Source organism: Phascolarctos cinereus, unplaced genomic scaffold (genome assembly GCF_003287225.1).
Source record: "Phascolarctos cinereus isolate Bilbo 61053 unplaced genomic scaffold, phaCin_HiC Scaffold_5;HRSCAF=322, whole genome shotgun sequence".
Classification (NCBI taxonomy): domain Eukaryota; kingdom Metazoa; phylum Chordata; class Mammalia; order Diprotodontia; family Phascolarctidae; genus Phascolarctos; species Phascolarctos cinereus.
The window spans coordinates 321,559,880-321,579,342 of NW_027555958.1; the positions used below are offsets into that span (position 1 = coordinate 321,559,880).

Sequence of the window (19,463 nt, forward strand, 5' to 3'; positions counted from 1 at the left end):
ACCTAATGTACAAGCCTGACTACAACACTTCCCTGTCCAAGAGGCTCCAATGGTTTATAGGATAATATACAAGCACCCCTTTGAGGCTTTTAGAGCCCCTCACAATCTGGCTCTATCTAACTTTCCCAGGATTATTGCACATTATTCTCACATACCCTGTGTCCCAGTCAAACTTGCCTGCTCCCTGCTTCCCATACATGTCCTTCTATCTCCAATCTTTGCACCTTTTGCTCAAGCCATTCATCACCTCTGCTTTACAGAATCCCTTACTTCATTCATAGCTCAGCACTAGAGCCACCTCCTGCAGGAAGCCCATCTCATTCCCCTAGCCACTCCTTGTGTCCCACACACCCACTTTCCCACTCTGTTCCATCCCATCGTCCTGATTTCCCAACCAAAATCACTTTGTATGTATATGGCACTTAATTTTCTATGTTTCTCCAATATATAATTTAAGTTTCCTGAGGGTAGGGACTATTTCATTTTGTCTTTGTAACCCCAGCACCTAGCTGGGCACATACTATACCCTTAATAAATGTTTATGGAATCAAACTAAATTATCATGGATTTGAATTGAGTTGAATCAGTAGCCTGAGAGACTTCCATGATGCTATGGCATGGAGGGGGAGAAAAGGAGACCCTGCCCCCAGAAAATGACAAACACAGCTGGTCTATGTAGTTGTCCAAAAGAGGCATCTGGCCCTTCTTCTCTAGTCCCAGTCACCTTAGGACAGATACTCAGTAAAACTCAAATGGAGTATTGCAATATGCAAGCTAATAGGTTATCCCACCTCCCCTTAAACCATCCTTCATGCTATGGCCAAACTTCATAGGACCACCATAGGAATTATAGACTTCAAGGTAGAAAGAACTTTAGAAATCATTCAAATGAATCATCCTCATTTTATAGATGGGAATCCTGAGGCTCAGAAAAGTTAGATGACTTCTCCAGGGTCACCAAGCCAGTAGGTGCCTGAGATGAGTTGGTTCCATTGCTAAGTGCAGTGCCTAACCATGCTCCCACACTGCCTCATCTTCCTTGAACATAACCCCTCACTTTATATATGGGGAAACTGAGGCCCAGAGAAGTGAAATGACTCCAAGCTGCCTGCAGCAGGTGATCTGGTTATGTCATTCATTACCTGCCACCTCCTGAATAAAGTTTTTTTTTGCCTGACATTCAAGGCCTCATTTGATAGTCTAACATTATCCTGATTTCCCATCTTTATTGCCTAGTACTCTTTCCCACATGCTCCCTATTTCAAACTAGATTGCTCCTCATATACAGCCTATACTTTCCCACAAGTGTCTAAATGGCCTTCTCCCTCCACTCTCTGCCAGCTAATGTCTAAGCCAGGGGTGAGGAATCTGCAGCCTCAAAGCCGCATGTAGCCTTCTAGGTCATTGAGTGCAGCCTTTAGACTGAGTCTCAGTTTTACAGAACAACTCCTTTTATGAAGGGGATTCATTCTGTGAAGTTTAGATTCAGTCAAAGGGCTGCACTTGAGGACCTAGAGGGCCACATGTGGCCTTGAGGCCAGAGGTTCCCCATCCCTAGTAAGGCTTCCTTTAAAGCTCTCCCCAACTACCACCGCATCCAAGAAGCCTTTCCTAATCCCACCCATCAGTATTGCCTTCCCTCCTCACAAAGACCTCACAAAGCACTTTTTTTCTTTCCCAGATCTCTTGGATGCACTCATCCTGTATGGTTTTCATTATAATTATTATAGACCCATGTATTTTTGTCACATCCAGCTATCAGTACTGCAAACTCCATAGAGTCTTATGTCTTATCTAAACTTTGTGTTTCCCAGGTACAAAGTATGTGTTTAAAGAAGGGTCATTCAATTGAATTTCTAACTTATTGAAAGCTATATCTAAATCATTTTGTCAGGGTCCCCAAACTCAGCTTAGAGAATATTTCAGAGACTCTGCCTTTCCTCCCATCACCAAGGGAAGCACCAGTAGCCACCTATGGAGGACCACTTAGCAAAGCCACCCAATGCATAGAATCGTGGTTGCAGTGGCCTGGAAAGCTAGAAGGGACCTTGAGAATTCATTTCACCCATGAAAGTGATGAGAACATTGAGGAAAATCCAGTTAAGGAAAAATGGAAATAAAGGACTTGGGTTGGGAGGTGGGGAGGCTTTAAAATTATCATTCTTTTAGTTTCTCTAATGCCTGGTTCTGCCCACCCCACCTTGCTCTCCCCTCCCCACCTAGGACTCCTTCAGAAGCTATCAGCCAGTTCTCAATAGCTAAAGAAAGATGCCAAGAGTGAATTGAGGTATCAGTCACTTTATTGCCCTATAGATACCCAACACCAGGTAGGTCCTCTTGATCCCCGCTGGAACAAAGATGCAGCTACTCGTGGGAAGCTTCATGGGCATCCACCATCAGTCTGGTTATCAGGAAGAGGTATTCCTCAAAGCTCATCAACTCATCTTTGTTGCTGTCCACCTCTTTCAACAAGGCCTCCAAGGTTTTGGGATCCTTTGGATTCTGTCCAAAATCAAGAGTCAAAGGTTGGGGTGGGGTTGGGGGAGGAGGGAGAGGAGATTTAAATTAAGGTCCAGAACCAGTACTGGGAGCTGGGGTCACATCTTATTACATAAAGGAAGGACAAGGGTCAAGTGAACCATATCTTGTTTAGAGGCTTTAATCTCTCTTCCCTTTCCTTTATCCTGGGAGGACATGTGGTAACAGTGGAAAGGTAGCTAGATTGGAGTCAGAGGACCAGGGTTTGAATACCAGCTCTGCCATTTATTAACTGAGAAAGTCACTCAGCCCTTCTTGACCTCAGTTTCCTCATCTATAAAAATGAGAGAGTTGAACTTCTAAGGTACCTTCTAGCTCTACATCTATAAATCTATAATCCCACCTTGCCCTCAAAAAACCCCCCCTTCCAATATCCCTCCAAAATCCAAAGCATAGAATGGGCCTGAATACTCCCACTTACTTTAAGTGGACAAAAGCCCAGCTTCTGGTCTATGTAGCACAAAACAAAACACAGGGAGATGAACCATCATAGATAGTCAGACTGAATAGTTCAGTCCCCTAATCTCCCCTTTGTGAACATGAACTCTCTGTCAGGATTCTCCCTATATCCACCTAGTTAACTTGGGGGCTCCCAACACTCCCTCTTGCTTTAGGCAACAAGGACCTAGTCTAACACACTGTGCTCCTTCCAGCTCTTCCTCCAGCCCCAAGCCATGGAGCTCTGCACCCTGCCCTCCCATACATACACCTTCCTCACCGTCAGAAGCTCTGGACACTCTGTCTCTACTAGTTTCCGAAATGACTTCCTGTTCATTGCATGGGGATGGCCATGCCCCAAGGAATACTTGTGGAAGACAGTCACCATACAATTTATAGCACCTTCAAATTTTGTCACCATCTTTGCAAAGATTTAGGTCTACCTGAAAGAAGGAGAATAGTCCGTTGACAGCTGAACCCTTTCAGGGGCTCAGGGAACTCTGGGATCTATGTCCTCAAGGAGGAAGATAAAGGGAACTCAGGCTAAAAATCTACATTGTTGAAACCCCAACGAGACTTTTGAGCCTTCACTAGCCCCCAACTAAGTATAAAGCCTAGTCAACACAGGATGGGATAAGATGAGCCCTGGACTGAGATTCAGAAGATCTGGGTTCAAGCCCCAACTCTAGTAGCTGAATGGCCTTGGACAAGTCCCTTCTCTTATTTGATCCTCAGCTCCCTTAGTAATGTGTAGAAAGCCTCAGATCAAGCCTAGGTGAGCCAGGCCAACTGAACTAAAAAGGAACCTAGTAGCTCTCACTCTCCAAGGGGCTACCTTCAGGGCTACAGCCTAAGGAAATCCGAGGATAGGGAAGCACTCTATATTTCCCCCTAGGTTATCAAGGCTTTCCGGTCGGCCTCTTGGTTCCCAGGGTAAATCTCCAAGAAAGCCATTAAAAAGAAGTGATTTTAAATCTCAGCTCTTGCACCTACAGGATCTCAAACAAGTCCACCTCTCTGGGCCTCAGTTCCTTACATATAAAACGAAGAGGGTGGACCAGATGGCCCCTAACACTCTCAGCTCTAAAACTGTAATCATCTGTGTTCCTTCCTTGTCCTACCCCTCATTCCCAACTCTGTGTTCTCACTGCACTACACTACCAGCCCCACCTGGATAGAGGAGGGACAGCCACACTTACCTAGCTCTCCTTTAGAATGAAGAAGCAGACAGAAGATATGGGGAGAAGAGAGATCTCTCCCCTTTTATAGTCCCAGGACTTCCCGGTGCCACCCGCTGCTGCCTGAAAGTTGCTACAACCTCGCCCTGTTTCCCAACCTGATGAATGTGTCAATTTCTGGTTAGAGTAAGGTTTTTCTTAGGGTGTAAAGTTGGGGGTGGGGAGAAAGGAGGAAAAAGGGAACCTTGATCCACAGAGTGCTGTCTGGAGCCAAGTTCAAGTTCAAGTTAACTCATTCAACTCCTAAATCCATTTGATAAGTTACCAGACAAAGCTAGGCCACCACCACCACCACCACCATCACCACCATGCGCTGCTTCCGTTAGTACTAGAACCCTGACAAAACCCCTCCAGGGCTGACAAATTAAAATCCAGTAAACATCTGTCAGTAGACTGGGAAGAGCTATAAAGCTTTGGTGCGATAAAGCCAAGGGGACTTTTGCTGCTGACAAATGTTCATAATAAAGGCAGGAATAAATAAAGCATTCCTATCATAATAAAGACAGGAATAAAAGATGTCCAAAGGGTGGAGGTAACAATCTTTCCACCTTCCCTTAGTTTTTGGCCTGGCTCAAATTTATTTGAATGAAAAAACCAGAGAGATTTGATTTCAACCTTTTCAAATAATTGTTTGGGGTCAATGAACTATGTGTTTCCTCTCTGAGACACAGGGAGGTAAAAAGGAAATACTTACTTACCCTTAGCTTCCTAGCCATCTGTCTGACTTTTGTTCCACAGCCCTTTGGGCTGAGTGTGTTGACTGGATGCTTTAAGGCCGGAGAGGTAGGCTGATGCCAGGTTAGAAGTCCTCAAATGCCAAGCATTGGAGTTCAAACTTTGTTTTTGGGGGAGGGTGAACTCTCTTTGTACAAGGAAAACATATGCTGTCACTGAGATTCATCCTTCCTGCAAAGATATTGTTTTATTTTGCAAAATAGAACATATTGTCTGCCTTCTACTTAATGTGTCAACACTTTCTTGCTGAGTGACCCTGAGAAAACCAATTAACTTCCCTCCAGCTCTGTTTCCTCACCTGTAAAATGGGTATAATAATGCCTATTGTAGCTACCTCACAAGCTGAAATGAGATGATGGACTCAAAGCACTTTGCAAGCCATGAAGGGTTTATGTCAATGATTTTCATTATTATACTTGGGAAAGGTACAGACAGAAGAGAACGAAAAATGGTAAGGGAAGGAAACAAGCATTCATCTCACACCTAATATGTGCCAGGCATAGTATTAAATGCTTTACAAATATTACCTCCTTTGATACTAACAACAATTCTGTGAGATGGATACTATTATTACTCCCATTTTACACTTGAGGAAACTGAGGCAGGCAGAGGTTAAAGTCACACAGATAATAAGGGTTTGAGGCCAGATTTGAAATCAGGTCTTCCTGACACCAGGATCTTGGCCTTATCTACTGCGCCATCTAGCAGCTGCATTTGGACCCAAAAAATGTCCAAAGAATGCTGTCTTAGTGAAAAGAACACCAAGGGCTAGGAATTGGGAGGGTCTTGTGGTTACTGTTTGGTGAGTGGACCGCCATCAAAGCTAACTGTATAAAGTGTGACAGCCACAAAATATCCAATGTGGAATTTCCTAACCCTGGGTTGTTAACAGCAAAGACATTCTGGCTTTATTTGTTCAGAAGCTGCTTGTTAGAGGGAATGTTGTCCATATTCAAATCAGAAATGAGCTCTAGAAGAAGCACAGCTGATTCTTTACCCTTCACCATCTGCCCCCACATTATCCTGACAATGGAAGACTTTCCATCTCTTCTTCCCAGACATCTCTCGCTGAAGTTTTCTGTTTCAGGCTTGCCATGCCTTCTCTGAGTCCCTGCCTTACCACCAGGTGCTTAATTCAGGATAAGACAAGGCACTTTTAAATCATCAAACCTTCAACAGGGAGGTTGACTTTGCCCTAACACAGCAAGAACGTGTAACAAGGATATAGTGACTTCTCTGGACTTGGAGACTCCCTCATCTCATCCAGGTCCCAAGGGGAGGCATTGTCTTCTTTTAGGTAAAGCTGCCTCCATATCACGGGAAAGAAGCTGTCAGAGAAACATCACTCTTATCACATGCCTCTTAGGACCTTCAATTTTTTCGGTAATTCAATTTAACTAGCTCTTCGCTTTTAGCTTGTGGTTAATGACTTGTCCTTTGGCTCTGGACAAGCAGTAGGGATCCACTGAAAGTTTTTGAGAGGAGGAATGACAAGACTATTTAAAAAATACTCTGAAAATGGTAGGAATGGTGATTTGGAGAAGGGAGAAAGCAGAGCAAGGAAGTCTGATGAGAGTTTATTGCAAGTAGGAGTGTGGTGAAAATTGAGAACAGAAGTTTGAAATCTGAGATATTGGGGAGGTAGAATTGATAGGACTTGACAACTAATTTGATACAAGAGGTGAGAGAGAAGAAAAAGTCAAAGAGAATCCCAAGGGCTTTCACTCTTGGGTGAACAGTGGTGCCCTTTAACTATCACCATGGATGGAAATCATGAACTAAAAATGTCTGTACTCTTTCTACCAAAGATCCCACAGCTAGGCACATTATAGGTCAAAGGTCAGACCTGTCAAAGAAGGTCAGAGACAGAAAGATCCTATATACACTAAAACATTCGTAACAGCATTTGTGGTAGCAGAGAACTGGAAACCAAGGAAGTACCTATAGATTTGGGAATACCTAAATAAAGTATGGAATAGGGATGTTATAGATTATTACTATAAAGGAGTATGACAGATATGAACAATTTGGAGAAGCCTTGGAAAATGGATATGAAGTGATGCAGAATAAAATAAACGGAACAAGGCAGACAATATACATAAAGATTACATCAACATAAATGGAAAGTAAAACATAACGAAACTAAACACCATGTAATTATGAGAAAGTCAGGTCATACAGAAAAGTTGGATAAATGCACCTTCTTCCCATCTCTGTAAAGGTGGGTCATTATGAGTATGAAATATTGCTTATACTTGTAAAGACGGTAAATGTGTTGGCCAATATTACCAAGCTGCTTTTTTTTCCTCTTTTGTGATCTTTGTTACTAAGCATGGCTCACCAGACAAGGAGGAAAGATATATTTGAAAATAAATGTGGTATAAAAATGAAAATTAACAATTAAGATAATAATAGCTGATGCTTACATAGCCCTTATGTGCCAGGAACTGTGCTAAGTGCTTTACAATTATTATCTCATCTGATCCTCACAACAACTATAGGAGGTAGGTGTTATTATTATTCTTATTTTATAGATGAGGAAATTGAGACAAATAGGTTAAGTGACTTGCCTAATGTCGTACAACTAGGAAGTGTCTGAGACTGGATTTGAACTTGGAACTTCCTGACTTCAAGCCCAGCACTCTGCCTACTGTATCATCCAGCTGCCCTAGGTGATTAGAAATGTTTTAAGATACAGTGAAGTTAAAAGGAAGATTAGGTTTTGAGATAATAAATTTGGTTCTGGAGCTCTTAAGTTAGACATACCGATGGGACATCCAGGTAGAGATACTGGATAGGAAATTGGAGGTGCAAATCTGAACCTCCAGAAATACTGTGGAATAAGAGAAGAGGTTCCCCAAAACCTGGGAAAGAACCACCTCAAAAGATGAGGGAAAGGACAAGGAACCAGCAGACAGAGAAAAAGGAACTAGCAGACAGAGAAGAAGCAACCAAAGGAAGAGAACAGAGCAAGTATGATATCTCAGACGCCAAGAAAGGAGAGAGTACCTTGTGGGGCTTAGAGAGGGCAGTCAAGAGCAGAAAATGCTGCCAGAGGAAAGAGGACCTAAAACAGAAATTGTCCCAAGCCTATGAGTAAGATCCAGAGCAGATGTTCCTCTCACGGCCCCACTTACTACCCTGGGCATAAAAGAATAAGGTTGGTTGAAATAAAATGTCAGGTTATCAATCAACTATTGCTCTATTGCAAGGCAGCCATGTGGTATCATAAGAAAAGTATTGATCTAGGACTCAGAAGATGCAGGTTCTGATCCTCATTCTGCCCTTCACTAACCCTACGCTCGTGGCCAAGTCACTTCACTTCTAATAGGTAAAACAGATTTCTAAGCAGTAAAGTGAGCTCTCTGGACCAGAGAACTTTAAGAAGCTTTCAACCTCAAGAGTTGTATGGACCTAATATGAGAAAAATAATAATATCTGATATTTACATGCTGTTATAAAGTTAACAAAGTGCTTTATAAATACACCTCACGGAATTCTTACTGTGACCCTATGAAGTAGTTAATGAAGATTCCACCCTCTTTTCCAGGTTGGAAAATGGAAGAAGCTTAGAAAGGTTAGGTGATCTGTCCGAGGTCACATGGCTAATAGTCACTTGGGATTTGAACCCAGATCTTCCTGGCTCCAAGTCTAGTACTTTATTTACGATACCACTGTGATGTGTCAAAACATTAATAATACATGGCTCTCCTATAGAACTTTTATACTTTTCAAGGCACTTTGACATCTAAAAACTCAAAGGGGCCACCCAATACTTATAAGAGGTAGGCAAGGTATTGTTGCCCCATTTGACAGATGTGGAGATTGAGGCACATGGAAATGAAATGGCCTTCTCTAGATGATAAATTATATGATCTATAGTATCATATCTTTTCAGAACTGAAAGGGACCTTAGAGATTATCTCAATTAACTCTTTCACTTTAAAGATGAGATCAAGTGACTTGCCAAAGGTGGTACAGGCAGGTAACATACAATGATGTTTATTGTGTTGGATCAGGTAGTGATTTTATTTTTCATCTGACCCAAATACATAAGTCATATGTTTTAGGAAATACAGAGAGAACCTATATTTTTTTTGTCTTCCAAGAAGAAATGCCGTATGCTGAGCTTCTCATTATTCTACCCAACATCTCTAACTTTTGGGAAACATGCCCAGCCTGTTATGGATTACGGGGGTAGGGAAGAGAGGAGATGGAAGGGTTAGCCCTCCACTGGGTGTTCAGTCCCTTTCTTGCCATTCCATTTTGTTTGAGTCTTTAATTCAGAACAAGACACTTTATCAAGCCCTTACAAGCACAATGTTTTCTGCAAACAGATGGGTACACAAGGAATCTGCTCACATAGTGAGCTCCGTGGGAACATGGGATGTGGCTTTTCAGTGATTCTCTTTGGAAATCTGTTTATTTGGGTGCAAAACCAGGCTCCTGGAAGGCATTCAGTAAAAGGAGAGGAAGGAGGAAGTGGATGGAGAAAAAGATAAGAAGGAAGAACAGGAGGGCGGTGGTGATGATGAAAATGATGAGGAAGACAAGGAAGGACTCATCCATTACAATTATGTTGCTGCCTCTTCTGACCAAACCTCCCCCTCCCTCACCCCACGTCATTCTGGAGATAATTCAAATGTTTTCCTTAGACTATTCACTGACCCTAAATTCTCATAATAAAAGTGCTTTCTCCAACCAACAATAAAAGGAAAGGGATTTAAAGTACAAGAAGAGAAAGACTTAAGGAGGATACAAGGTAGGGCTTTAGCTGATGTATATTTTGGAAGAATTCTAATTCCATGGAATTCCAATAAAGAGAAACATTCCATGGGATAGACATCCTTGTCATTTTGTGACCTTAGGTAAGTTGCTTAACTTCCCTGGGCCTCAGTTTCCTCATCTGTAAAATGAAGGGTTTGAACCAGATGGTCTCCAAAGTCTTATCTAGCTTTAGATCTGTATGATTCAATGATAAGCTTTTGGTACAACACAGATGTGCCATATGAGATGATGACTTGAGATGACCTGTCAGGCACCAAGTTTCTTGTGTTGGGTAAGCAAGTTGGAGAATGCTTTGTGTGTGTAATCAGAAATGGAGTAACCCAGAAGGAACAAGATGCCATTTGTGTTGCCACAACCAGATCAGCTGCAGGGCTTATGTCCAATCTTTGCTTAGACTAGGTCTTCCCAACCTCGCCCCAGGGCTGAAAGAAACCAAAACTGGGCAGTGTTTGCCTGAAAAAGGAAGAAGAATGAGCCTTCTTCCTTTGATCCACACCCTGGAGCCCTGAAGGTACGTAAACACTCACTAATTTCTAGGACTCCACCAAATCCAAGGCCTTGAGTCTCTGCACATTGAAATGAAGGTACTTTGTTAGCCTGAGTTACTCAGCTAAGTACCACCCAGAGGACCAAGGCAAAGACCAAGGTTTCAATCCACTGATATCTCCAAGTTTACCACCTCAGAGTCTGACTTGTAGCAAACAAGGATCTAAATGAGTCCAGTTCCTGGTAATATTAGTGGTACAATGGAAAGAGCATTGGCTTTGGAGTCAGAGGACTTGAGTCCATTTCCTGACTCTGTGACTGAATATATGTGTGACCTTGAGTAAGTCACTTTACCTTTTGGGACTCAGTCTCCTCATATGTAAAATAAGAAGATTGGAGTAGGTGGCTTTTAAGATCTCACATAGCTCTGAATCTGTAATCCTATACTCTCATCTGGCCAGTGTAGACAGCAAATGAGGCACAACTAAATAAGAGCCTTGAAGTATAAGTTAACCCTTTTTATAGAATCATAGAGGGTAGGATTTGAAAGGACCTCACTCATAGGTCATCTAATCTCATCCCTGCCTGAGCAGAAAAGCCCTATAACCTCACTAGCAAGGCCTGAATCAGTCTACCTTCAGTGATAAGAACTCTACCATCTTAGAAGCCCATTCTATCTTGAAGCAGCTCTCTTTGTTAACAAGGTTTTTGATTATGTTACACCAAAATTTGCCTCTTCGAAATTTTCACCAGTTTAGTTTACATCTACTTTTGCCCTCTAGGACCAAGCAGAATAAATGGAAGTCTTCTTCCATATGCCAGATCTTCAAATACTTTAAGACAACCAAGTTTTCTTTGATGACATGATTTAAAGTCTTCTCAAAATATGACTTCCAGAACCGAACACCCAGATGTGGTCTGACCAAGACAGAAGACAATCATTCATTTCTAATACATTCAATTCACGTGTGTAGGGTATGTGTGGACAGTCATCAAAGATGGAGTTTTGGCTGGCTCAGATAAGGCAGGGATGAAGATCTGACCTGGGATCTGGCCCACCCATCTCCAAAGGAGACCACGATTTCCATTTTTGTGGGGAGTAAGAAAATGATCATATTGGCACTATGGAGAGGATAGCAGGGCAGAAAAAAAAGCAGAATTCAGGACATTGTGGCTAGGCAATTTCTCTTTTTCTCAACTATTTCCAAGAGGGGTACCAGGCTGGAATTACATTTATCTACCACGCAATAAACATCTGTAGTCTAACAGAAGGACAAAAGGTTGTGGGGGGGGGAGGTATTTTTCCTGATTGCTCTAAAGGGAAGGATAACACTTAGCTTACTATTGCCAAATTAGCCGCCTCCAACCAAGTGGCAATTATATTAAAAGGCATCATGAATATCTAGTAAATCTCTTTATTAAGATAAGCAGTAAACAGAAATCAAATTAGGGTAGACAATAAACTACACCAGAGCAAATTAGCTCTTTAACTTGGTAACAAAAAATCCATTTGACAAAAGAGAAAATGATGGGGGTCCGGTCTTAGAGTCTCTCAGGTGCCAGGAATTAAGGGAAGGGGGATGAGTTAGCTTTACCATATGTCTGTAGCTCTCAGGAGATTTCTTGTCCACTGTTCAAAAATTCCCACTTGCTTGTCTCAAACTCCTTCCTCAAGCATCCTTTTTCCAATAACTCTTCCCTCATGTATATTGTATCTAGTGTCTCAGATTCAAATGCCTTCTGGCCAATCAAGAATTACATGCCCTCACACATACATATACAGCATCATGGGGTTAGTGGTTCAACCCATATGAGATAGAACACAGACTTCCAGTACACATAGATAGGGTCAAGAAGAGCCCTTTCATAGGCTTTTTAGAACAATGAGGGATGTGAGAGAAGGAACCTGTTATAATGGATTTGAAATCAGAGGACTTAGGTACAAAAATGCCAGCCCTGTCACTCACTTACTGCCTGTGTGACCTTAATCAGCTCAACATCTCTGATCCTATTTGCTCATCTTTAAAATGCAGGGACTGGATTAGATCAGAGCTATCAAGTTCCTAGCTGTGGGCTGTAAGCAGCTGGCAGAATTCCCAAATTTAATTGGGAAATAGTTAACAAAACGAATAAAAATGCAATACAATTTAGATAATATCAATTTGTGGTTTTCTAAGTCAATATGCAGAAGGCAGGGATCTGTCTCTATTTGAGCTTGACGCTGCTGGCCTAGATGATCTCCAAGGTTCTTTGTAGCTCTTGCAAAATCCTTTATTTTACAGATGAGGAAACAGAGATTCAAATAATCAATTATTAAGTGCTTAATTTGTGTCAGATACTGTGCTTAGGGATGGCCCAGAGATAGAAAGTGATTTGACCAATGTCACACAGCCTGTTGGGAGCTAAGGTAAACTAGCCTAAAAACTTAGGGTTCCCTTTCTTCTTCCTCTGGTAGTACAATGGATAGAACACTGGGCTTGGAACCAGAAAGACTCATCTTCTTGAGTTCAAATCTGGCTTCAGTCACTTATTAGCTATGTGACCTTGAGCAAGTTACTTAATCCTGTTTGCCTCAGTTTCTCATCCATAAGATGAGCTGGAGAAGAAAATGGCATTCTAGTATCTTTGCCAAGGAAACCCAAAATGGGGCCATGGAGATTAAGACATAATTGAAAAATGACAGTCATCACCACCATCTTCTTTCTCTAAATTCTTAGTGTCTCAAGTGGAAAAACAATGTCAGGTCATTATATGCTTTTTTTTTCATTTTTTAAAGCCTTTTGTTAAAATCAGACTTGGGTGAGAAGTATGAGAGAAGAGAAGTTGATCAGGTCCTTGGGTCTTGAAAAATCTAAAAATGTTGAGGAAAGCATAGGAATTTAAATTCAATCTTTCTGGTCTGCTCTGGGACCACTGAGGTAAGGCATTGTATGGAATGTAAGGTATATGGAAGGCAGGGGTGGGGGGGTGGAGAAGGGGAATGTTAGGACAAAGAGTTAGTGTGGTTTACTGGACTGAAAATTTGATTTGCAATCAGAGGGGCTTGGGTTCAAATCTCAGCTCTGCCCCTTACTACCTGCATGATCTTGGGCCAGTCTCTTCTCTTGGACTCACAGGGTTCCGCACATGCAACATGAGGGAGCTGAACTACCTGGTTCCTAAATCCTATGATCAAAATCTCCAAAGGTCCCAGCTTGCATTCACCCACCTGATCAAAACTCAAAGACCAGTAAATGCCAGAGAGACACCCACCAGCCCCACCCCCAAACCTGGACTGCAAGAATTGCCTTGTAGTCAGGGCCTCCAGCTTCTCTGAGATCATTGGAAAGAGGAAATGGTTCTGGAGCGTGCCAATAACAAGTCCTCTTTGGTCAATATGTCTTATCTCTCAGGTGCCCGGGGCAGCTCTCCAGGGTACTCAGCCCCACTACCACCAACCCAAGCCATCTCAAAGAAGTGCTACCTTCTGGTGCCCTCTCCTGGTGAGGAGCAGTTCTGCATTTAACTAGTTCAGCGTGCAGAAAGGAGATTCCGTTTTTTCCTTAGGACCACTGGAAGCTTTTCCAGTTTAATAGGATTGTTGACAGAGAACCCAGGATCTTCTCCAAGTATTGTGGCCACAAAATAGAATAAGTGAATATGATTTGTTTTGCTTTGTTTTTAAACCAGACCTCTGATTTCTTTGGTCTAAGGAGTTCTTGGTGAATAACTCTTTCTACCAACACAGATCAACACCTGCTCCTGGGAGACAAATGCTTGCTAATTAAAAAAAAAATTAATTAAAAAGAATCCATGAACAAACAATCCCTAGAAAGAATCACAGGACATAAATATGGATCATTTTTATTTCATGAAATTCAAATGTTTTGATACAAACAAAATGAATACAGTTAAAGTCAGAAGATAAATTGTTAACTGGGGAAAATTTATTGCAGTATATTTCTCTGATAAAGATCTTATTTCCAAAATACATAAAGACATGATTCAAATTGATGAGTCATCCTCCAATTGATAAATGATCAAATTATATGAACAGGTTGTTTTCAAAGGAAGAAATCTAAACTATCAACAACCACATGAAAAATGCTCCAAATCACTAATAATTAGAAAAACACAAATTAAAGCAACCGTAGGTTCCCACCTCATACTCATCAGACTGCCAAATATGACCAAAAAAAAAAAGGAAAATGACCAATTTGGAGTAACTTTGTGGGAAAAGGCACATCGATGTTGATAGAGTTATGAATTGGTCTGGACATTCTAGAAAGCAAATTGGAACTGCACTTAAGAAGTTAAAACTGACTCCATGTAGCCTATGACCTAGCTGTACCACTACTGGGCCTATATCCCCAAAAGATCAGAGAAACAGGGTAAGGACTCTTATGTAGAAAGATATTTTGTATGGTGGCAAAGAATTAAAAGAATACTTACCAATTGGAAGATGACTAAGCAAATTACTGTAAATTAATATTATGAGATACCATAGTATTATAAGAAATAATGAAAGGATGGCTTCAGAGAGGACTTGTATGAATGGATGCAGAGTGAAATGGGAAGAACCAAAAGAAAAATTTACATAATAACAACATTGGATAGAAAAACAACTTTTTTAATTCTTCTTTTTCAATTTGCAAAATATCTTCTCTACTTTCTGCCTTCTCCCTTCCTTAAAAAGAAAAGAAAAAAAAGGCAAAGCCCTTGTAACAAATATGCAGGATCAATTAAAATAGATTCCCACATTAATTATGCCCCAAAACGATTTTGTTCTGCCTCCTTCCCCTGAGTCCATCACCTCTGTCAGGAGGTAAATAGCACACTTCATCATTGGTCCTCTGGATTCATGGTGGGTGGATTGAAATTCTTAAAGTCTTTCAAAGTTTCTTGTTGATGAGTAACACACTGGTGGAGGCTCCAGTATTGGGAGACCCACAGGGTTACCTCTAGAATCTGAGATAATAGTTACCCTCTAGGTACCCAACCTGCAAACATGAGTTCAAGTTAGAGAAGTAGCCCAGAAGGCACACTATGCTTTGGAAACTTCTCTGAGATGTATTGAGTCTCCTCTGAATGTGTAGGGCCTCACTGGAGAGATTCTTCATCCAGAAATCTCTTTATTGGAAAAAAAAATAAGCATTTCTTCTTTTGTTTTAGACTGTAATTACAAAGTCAGCTTTCTTGCATATTTCCTTTACAAGTCAGACCACCTCCTTTGAGATAATTTCTGCATAAATGAATGTTTATGTACTGATATTATATGTCTATGCCTACTACCAATACGGAAGCTAATGAGTTGAATGGGTTTTGCGTCTATAGAATAGTGTTTCACCTAGCACATACAATGGGAGCTCATCAGCATTTTTTTTCCTTTTTTCTTTTAAGCAGACCTAGACTGTTTGCCTTATTGTGAGATAAATCCAGATAATTTGTCTGATCTTCCTACGAACTGTAGATCCACAGGATAACATTTGCCTGCTAGCCTAGGAACCCTAAGCATTTAACCTCAAATGCTTAAATCCTTGGGGGGGGGGTGGTAGGAGGCAGGCACACAATTCTGTGGAGCTTTCCTGAGGTCTTCCTTTTTTTTGTTTGTTAATTTTTAGGCAATTGGGGTTAAGTGACTTGCCCAGGATCACACAGTTAGCAAGTGTCAAGTGTTTGGTTTGAGGCTGGATTTGAACTCAAGTCTTCCTGACTTCAGGGCTGGTGCGCTATCCATTGCGCCACCTAGCTGCACCCCCTTTTTTTTTCCTTTTTAAGTTATCCTGCTTATCCTCAAGACGGGTAAGTTGGACCTTCAGTTTGATTCCCTATATGTTTCAGAAAACACAGAGGATACAGAGTGAAGTTAGAGATCACGCCAACTAGCATTTATTAAGAACCTGCTAGTACCAGGCACTGTGCCAAGTGCTAGACACACAAAGAATTTTCTGCCCTCATGGAGTTCACAATTTAGTAGTAAAATTGATAATACATACCTGTTTGTGTTTTTGAATATACAGAATAGACACAAGATAATTGAAGAGAGGAAGGCAGGCACTAGAAGCTAAGGAAAGGCTTGATGTAGAACTTGACATTTGAGTTGAGTCCTGAAAGGAAGTAGGGATTCTAAGAAACAGCGGTGGGGCAGCCAGGTGGTGCAGTGGATAGAGCACTGGTTGTGGAGTCTAGAGGACCTGAGTTCAAATACCGCCTCAGACACATGATACTCCCATAGCAGTGTGACCCTGGGTAAGTCACTTAACCCCAGTTGCCAGAAAGAAAGAAAGAAAGAAAGAAAGAAAGAAAGAAAGAAAGAAAGAAAGAAAGAAAGAAAGAAAGAAAGAAAGAAAGAAAGAAAGAAAGAAGGGGAGTGCATTACGGCATTGGGGATTGCCAGCGCAAAGTCACGGTGACAGAAGATAGAATGCTATGGAGGGGAACAGCAAATGAATACTGTTGGGGTTAACCATCATGCGCATGAATATAAGTCATGTATAAATAAGACTGAAAAGGTGGACTGGGGACAGGTTGTAAAGACCTTTGGAAGCATAATACAGGAATTTGTACTTTATTTTAAAAGTAATAGGAAGCAAATGGAGTTAATTGAGTAAGGGAATGATTTGTGCTTTAGGAAAAGCTTTGTCTGGGGGATGGTTTTGAATGGCTAGAGACTTGAGGCAGGGAAAACAATTAGGAGACTGTAGAAATAATCTGGGTGGGATGTGATAGGAGCCTGAAGAAGGGGAAGGCCTGTGTGAATGGAAAGAAGGAAATGGGTGTGTGAGATATTGTGGAGGTAGAAAACTACTTAGCAACCGATTGCTATGAAGGGTGAATGACCATGAAAAGTCAAAGGTGGAACCTGGGTGATACTCTCTACAGCAAAAGGGAAATTTGGAAGAGGATGGACTCAGAGGAAAAGATAAGAATTAAGTTTTGGACACATTTCGTTTAAGATATTAATCAACATCCAGTTCTAAAGTCCAATAGGCAGTTGGTGATGAGGAACTGGAGTTGAGGAGAGATATCAGTCAGACTGGTCGGTGTCAAGATGTGACATAAAGTGCCAGTGCTGTGAGTAACTCGGGTCCAATCAGGAGTGATGCCAATACACAGTGTTTATTGTAAAGGCGGGTGTAAAAGCCTAGGGCCAGGGATGGTATTGGGCAAGACTGGTGGGAGCTGTCTGCCAGTAGCTGTCTGTGCTTACAAGGACTACCTGTTAGCTACCAGATGGTGGCTGCCTTGGGCAGAGTGAGGCAGGCTCCCCCATCCTGCCGACAAGTCAGCCTTAGTGACCAAGCTGTCTGGTCTGTTCTGGCTAAGGCCGGATAACTCGTGGACAAAATCATGGGTTTTTATACAATTTTTAGAAGGGCATAACTGTGTAAGGGATGAGGTTGAAGGTTTATCTGGGATACGCACACATTGTGAGCTCAGACAATGTGTTGTGACCACCTAAGCTTATCTTCATGAAACTTATGTCTAGAAGGGTATGACTATGAAACTTATATGCTTCTTTATATTAAAAAGAGTTATTTTGCTAAGGGGTGGGGAGAGGGTGGCACATGCCTTGTGGTTAGATTCATACATAATATGGGGGCTTGAGAAGTTTCAACTCTTTTTGTAAGCAGGGGTCATAACTTTCACAACATATAGATAGGACTTGTTCAGTTATTTTGTTCAGTCATGTCAGACTCTTTGTGACCCCTCTTTGAAGGGTTTTCTTGACAAAGATTCTGGAGTGGTTTACCATTTCCTTCTCCAGCTCATTTTACAGATGACGAAACTGAGGCAAACAAGGTGAAGTGATTTGTTCATAGTCACACAGCTAATAAGTATCTGAGGCCAGATTGAAACTCAGGAAAATGAGTCTTTCTGCCTGCCACCAGAACCTGCACTCTGTGCACTATGGCACCACCTAGCTGCCCTAAAAGAAGCAGTAGAATCACTGTTGAGGTGGATGGTTAGCAGGGGAGTCTTGGTACTTCCTGATCGACTGATTTACTCTTCCACCCTTACTCTCCAGCTCAATTGATATTTATAGAAACTAAAGGAAAGATAACAGAGTTAATGAAGTTTTAATATGTTAAATCACACATAAATTTAAAATTTGAAGTTGTAGAAAGTAAAGGGAAAATAGCAGCGTTAATGAAATTTTAACATGTGAAACTAAGTGCAAAAGCACATCTACTCCCTGATATCTCTTTAAGAAATATTTTTTTAAAAAATAAATGTTTTCCTAATTGCATTGGAAAGGGAATAAGGGAATAAGCATTAATTAAGCACCTACTATGGGTCTGGCACAGAATAAAGGGCTAAGTACTTTACAAATATTATCTTATTTGATCCTCCTTGAGTAAGAACTATGATTATCCCCATTTTACAGCTGAGTAAACTGAGGAAGACTGAGGTTAAGTAACTTGCCCAGGGTCACACAGTGTTTGAAGCCAGATTTGGACTCATGTGTTTCCAATTCTAGGTCCAGCACTCTATATGCTATACTACCTCACTGACTTTAAATTGGAAAGGGAATTTGACCCTGGCAGATCCAGAGACTGCACACATACCTGGTGGACCTAAAAGAAGCAAGCTTGCCAGCTCTATTTATTAAAAAAAAAAAAACAGCTCTCAAGGAGGCATGCTGAGCTGAAGGAGAGAAGGCCTAGAGAAGCCATTGGAAGCTAGGAGAGTGGGCACTCAAACTGATGGGGCATAAGGACTCCAAAAGTGGGGAGGCTAGGTATGCATGCTGTCAGTGCAGATTGTGGTCTGAGGGCCCCCACAGGAAAACTCCAAGGCAATAATTCCTTATTTCCTTTCTTTTCTTGGGAACCTAAAGCCTTTCCTCTGGGCACAGGAAAAGTCTGTTTTTCTTTGTTTTTAATATTTGCTTTGTTTTTTAAGCTGGTAGTTTAAATGGTGTTAACAACAAATATTTGCTCATTTGGATGTCCTTATTGAGAAACAACTGGATAGAGGCTATGGAAGGTAATATTCTGGGAGGAGGGCCAGGTAGATGGTGCAGTGGACAGAGGCACATAATAAATGCTAATTCCTTTCCAAGGCAGCTAGGTGGCAAAGTAGATAGAGAGCTCGGCCTCACTTTCTGAGTTCACCACGAGCCTCAGACGTTAGCTGTTTGATCCTGGGCAAGTCACTTAATCCTGTTTACCTCAATTTCCTCATCTGCAAAATGAGCTCGAGAAGGAAATGGCAAACCACTCCAGTATCTCTGTCAAGAAAACCCCCAATGGAGTC

At 41.5% G+C, this 19,463-nt stretch overlaps 1 protein-coding gene across 1 annotated transcript; it reads right to left on the reverse strand.

The window, feature by feature from the left end:
* Window positions 1–2,282: 2,282 nt before the first annotated feature.
* Window positions 2,283–4,286, reverse strand: LOC110211843 (protein S100-A8). The gene is made up of 3 exons (XM_020991419.2): window positions 4,176–4,286; window positions 3,257–3,419; window positions 2,283–2,502 (listed from the first exon to the last, which is right to left on the reverse strand). The coding sequence occupies exons 2-3, from the start codon at window positions 3,395–3,397 to the stop codon at window positions 2,365–2,367; spliced, it is 279 nt and encodes a 92-aa protein (XP_020847078.1). The 5' UTR covers window positions 3,398–3,419; window positions 4,176–4,286; the 3' UTR covers window positions 2,283–2,364.
* Window positions 4,287–19,463: the final 15,177 nt, after the last annotated feature.